The sequence below is a fragment of the Phaethon lepturus genome, unplaced genomic scaffold (assembly GCF_000687285.1).
Source record: "Phaethon lepturus isolate BGI_N335 unplaced genomic scaffold, ASM68728v1 scaffold9867, whole genome shotgun sequence".
In the NCBI taxonomy this organism is placed as follows: domain Eukaryota; kingdom Metazoa; phylum Chordata; class Aves; order Phaethontiformes; family Phaethontidae; genus Phaethon; species Phaethon lepturus.
Window position 1 is genome coordinate 31,104 of NW_010551134.1, and position 4,799 is coordinate 35,902.

General features: G+C 45.6%; 1 protein-coding gene across 1 annotated transcript in view; it reads right to left on the reverse strand.

Annotated features, from left to right (window-relative positions):
• SBSPON (somatomedin B and thrombospondin, type 1 domain containing) overlaps window positions 1-4,785 on the reverse strand; it is an 8,803-nt gene extending 4,018 nt beyond the window's left edge. Inside the window, exon 1 of the mRNA XM_010290794.1 lies at window positions 4,524-4,785. Within this exon, the coding sequence (XP_010289096.1) occupies window positions 4,524-4,785 (262 nt within the window). The remainder of the gene's footprint in view (window positions 1-4,523) is intronic.
• Window positions 4,786-4,799: the final 14 nt, after the last annotated feature.

The window sequence follows — 4,799 nt, forward strand, 5'->3', positions numbered from 1 at the left end:
CTAAACCTCCCCTGGTGCAACTCGAGCCCATTTCCTCTCATTCTATCGCTACTTACTTGGGAGAAGAGACCAACGCCTACCTCGCCACAACCTCCTTTCAGGGGGGTTTCATCAGGATACTGATGAGGTCTCCCTTCAGCCCTCTCTTCTCCAGAATGAACAACCCAGTTCCCTCAGCTGCTCCTCAGAAGACTTGTTCTCCAGATCCTTCACCAGCTTCGTTGCCCTTTTCTGGACACACTCCAGCACCTCAATGTCCTTCTTGTAGTGAGGGGCCCAAAACTGAACACAGGATTCGAGGTGCGGCCTCACCAGTGCTGAGTACAGGGGCACGATCACTTCCCTACTCCTGCTGGCCACACTATTTCTGATACAGGCCAGCATACTGTTGGCCTTCTTGGCCACCTGGGCACACTGCCGGCTCATATTCAGCCAGCTGCCAACCAGCACCCCCTGGTCCTTTTCTGCCGGGCAGCTCTCCAGCCACTCCTCTCCAAGCCTGTAGCGTTGCATGGGGTTGTTGTGGCTAAGTGCAGGACCCTGCACTTGGTCTTCTTAAACCTCATACAGTTGACTTTGGCCCATCGATCCAGCCTGTCCAGATCCCTCTGCAGAGCCTGCCTTCCCTTGAGCAGATCAACACTCCCACCCAACTTGGTGTATCTGCAAACCTACTGAGGGGGTTCTCGATGCCCTCCTCCAGATCATCGATAAAGACATTAAACAAGACCAGCCCCAAAACTGAGCCCTGGGGAACACCACTTCTGATCGGCCATCAACTGGATTTAGCTCTGTTCACTACAACTCTGGGCTCGGCCATCCAGCCAGTTCTTTACCCAGCGAAGAGTAAACCTGTCTAAGCCATGAGCCACCACTTTCTCCAGTAGAATGCTGTGGGAGACGGTGTCAAATGTCTTAGACCGCACCATGGGATACCCAGGACAAGTCCTATATGTAGTATGGACATCACAGTCTTTGCCATCTTGCCACACAGCCACTATTATTTAATAGTACAAGCATGGACTTTGGTGCTTCATCACACATCATAATTCTACCTAGAATACCCAAAGGACAGTAAGTGTCATCTAGCCTGGTTTCTTTATCTGTTGACTCCCTTTCAAGTTGGCTGTATGAATGACCTGCAGAAGTAAGAATTTCCACATAACTTTAATCCCATATTAGCAACTTGATATGCAGATAACATCAGGTCTATCACATTTTCCATGCAGAAAACTCCCAAAGGGACTGAATAGCTGCACAACAAATAAAGCAATGACTTCACATCTTACTGGAATTAAACCAAGATGACAGTGAAATATTGGTTGTCTGCAGCAATACATGGCAATTTTATGGTCATCAAGATTCAGAACAAGAAGTATGAATTGCCCTAGTTATGTGGAATAATAAGAATATTGGGTTGCTAGAATGGAATTTAGCCAGTGGGATAATAACATCACTCTTGCAGTCAGTACCCAGCAACTATTAAGGGACAGTAGATCAGTTTTGTGTCTCATTGGAAAGATGTCACATTCTGCAGCATGACAGAGAAGGAGTGCCAGAGCTGACATAAAGGAATGGTGCCATCTCTTGAAATACAAAAAGAAGTATCAGGGACCTCTATGTTCCTATTCGTCCAGCTTAGTTAACAGAACGACGGTAGATAATGATTCATTCAAACAATGAGAAGGATGCAAGCCAAAGGAACCTGAAGGACAGGATTTGTGCTCAGGTACCTACCAAAATGTGGAAGATAATGAGACACTTGGAAGTTCAAAAATACACATAAAAATTACATTGCTATCCTATGAAACACAGCTTGAGTGGTCTTTTTTTTTTTTCCCCCATTTACAGCACTGTGAATCATAGATTTTTTTCTGAGTCACACTCTATTTAATTTTTTCCCGTCTCTGGAAAAAAGAGGATTACAGTATCTTCACTGAATCACTGCACAACATTTGTTGTAATGTAGAAAGATCTGTGGATTTTCTCAGAGTAACCACTTTCATTCAAATTCCTTTTTCAGGCTTTCTCATTGTACAGTAGTTTCTATTTTAAATGTTCTCTATGTACAAAAGTACTCTTTCTTCATTGTTAGAACTATAAGGCAATTTACTTTAAAAGACCTGTAAGGAAATGTATATAAAAACCCTTGGACCTCGGTTCAGAAGCCCACAGGATTCTGCTGAGCCATCTATTTATGAAGTACCAGACCTACTATGATATTTAGGAATGACAGAATTTAACAATGGTGTTGGCAGCTTTAGGACACCCCTCCTTTGAATGCTTTTTATTATTTTGGAGTATTGCTTTTCTATTATTCCTAACACGTTTCTTGATTACATATACTTGAGGATGTAGGCACTTTACACTTTCCCCAAACACTTCGCCCTGTTCAATAATCGCAGTAGGATCAAATGTCATTTCAGCAAGTGCTGAAATCATGAGTGGCAAATAGGCTGACAAACAAGCTGTAACACAAGAACCACTGGTCACCTTTCTTCACATTTCTGTTTTAAATGTTTGAACACTACATTCAAAACAGTATTTCAGAGGGAATTATGCCAATAAACACCCTTGGTGTCATTAAACACACAGACAGGATTTAGAAACACTCAATGGTGAGACTTCAACATCCAACGGAAACAAAAATTACTTTAAAATTTCCGGCCATACTTGTCTAAGTTGGTAGAAACTCCCAGTAGAACTATTTGGAATTTCTGTTTATGCAAAACATAACTTACTGGCTGCTTGCAATAGGAAGTATACATGATCATTTGCCTTCAAAATAATGACTAGCTGTGATCAGTTTTGTATTTTTTGGATGTATGAGCTCTAGGATCACTTCACCAGCTGCCAAAATCCTGTCCTCCCATGCTACATCCATGCACAACGTCCTGCTCCCTTTGCTTGCGCTATCGTTGATGCTTGCACCACTGGGCAGCGTGGCACTGCAGGGAGTCAAACCAGCCCGAAATGAGCAATTGAGGAAACAGAAATAGTTTCCTCTGGGTTTAGCTCCCTGAACTGGGCCACCAGAGGCTGTCAAATTCCAGCTCTGGTGCTGGAGAGAGAGAGAGACAGAGACTTCACTGAGACTTCATCTTCCTGACTGGATCTAGAGCACCCACTGTCCACACAGGGTACAAGACAGAGGCAGCAGAAACACATCACACCTTTTGAGGCAACCACCACTGAGCTTGAGACAAAGATACCATCTCGATAACAATAAGGCATCATCAGGAGACTGAAGTCTTGGTAAGAAAAGTGTCTAAACTAGAACTTTTCAAGCACAAGTTTGAGCTTCTTTTTGAAGAGCATAGAGATTTTTATTGGATTACAGCTCTGCTTTAATGATAACACTATGCACCTTTATTAGCTCTCTCCTGTTATAGTTGAATATTAAAAATAATTTGATTTACTGAAAAGATGCAATATGCAGTGACTATATGACAAGTAAGCATCTTGTCAGTTCTTCTACTGATTTTCCTGAACAAAAGATCAATATATAAAAAAATGCTAATTTTAAAGATGCTACATTCTGTCAGACCTTGTGGTGCATGTTTTTTTTTCCCTTCTGTTATTCTGGAGAGATTATTTAGCAGGCAGAGAACTGATCATGTTTCCTCTGGTGTCCTGGGGTCAGAGTTCTGCTCTGCTGAGTCTTTCTCTGCAGCTTTACATCACCTAGGCAGGTCTAACAGTCGTAGGCAGTCGTACTCCCCTTGCCCAAACCAGACAGATTCAAGCCAACTTGGGTCCCAAAGCTATGTGGCTATGTCAGCACGGCGCTGAGCCTGCTAAATACACCCTAATTAGCAGGACTGTGCAGCAGATACTCCTGATTTTTTGGCTGTAGGCTGGCGTGCGTCCCGCCGGCTGGGAAGAGACGTTAGGCTGTCTGAGTACTCGTGCTGCACCTGTAAAGCGAGGGCAGTGTCCCGCATCGCAGATGGAAGGAGGGAGGACAAATTGTGAGGACTGCGAAGGGTAGAAATACCATGGAAAGCGGGGGTGTAAATACCTACAAGGCTTGCTGGGACCAGTTTGGTAGAACTGGGCCACTTTCCCCTCCTTGCCACTGCTTCCCTGGAAGCCAGGCCTTCCCCACAGCCTGGCCGAGGACCCTCACCACTCACTCCCCTACGCTCATTTTGAAGTCCTTGCCTTGACGGTGGGTCCTTGCTGATTCCTGCCTCTAGAAATGAGGACAGATCTCACCCGAGGGATTTCCCCAATTAGCTCATTGATATTTGTTTAGCAAAACAGAAAGAATCAGCTCAGAGACACAGACTGCGCTAAAAGAATCTCCCTGTTGCTCTGTAATCCTCCATCCCCTCTGTAATTGATGTGCATTTGGGAGGAGTGTGAGTGAAAACTAACTAACACAACATTTTAGAGGGAAAATAACTTCAGATCGGCAAACCTCAGGCTCTGTACTACAGCTCATCCGGAAAGCCTGCAAATGTCTAGTGTGGGAAAAGTCTCTCTTCCCATTCCTGTGCCTGCTGCTAATACCCTCATACAACCCCCGTCTAGTCTCTGCTCATGCCCTCGCCCCGTGGCTGGTGCTACCGGGGAGGAATTTGGCCTTGCAGAGCCCCCTCCCAGCTGAGACCCATCTCCAAACCCCAGGAAAACCTCCAGCCCGCAAAGCACCGGCAAGCAACCCTGGAGATAAGGACGGGGGTGCCTGGGGGATCCCCGCTCAGCCTGCCCCACACCCACGCTCCCCGCGGACGGCTCCCTCCGGGCTGCGGACCAGTCCGACCCCCCGACACCCAGCATCGGGGGGCACACGG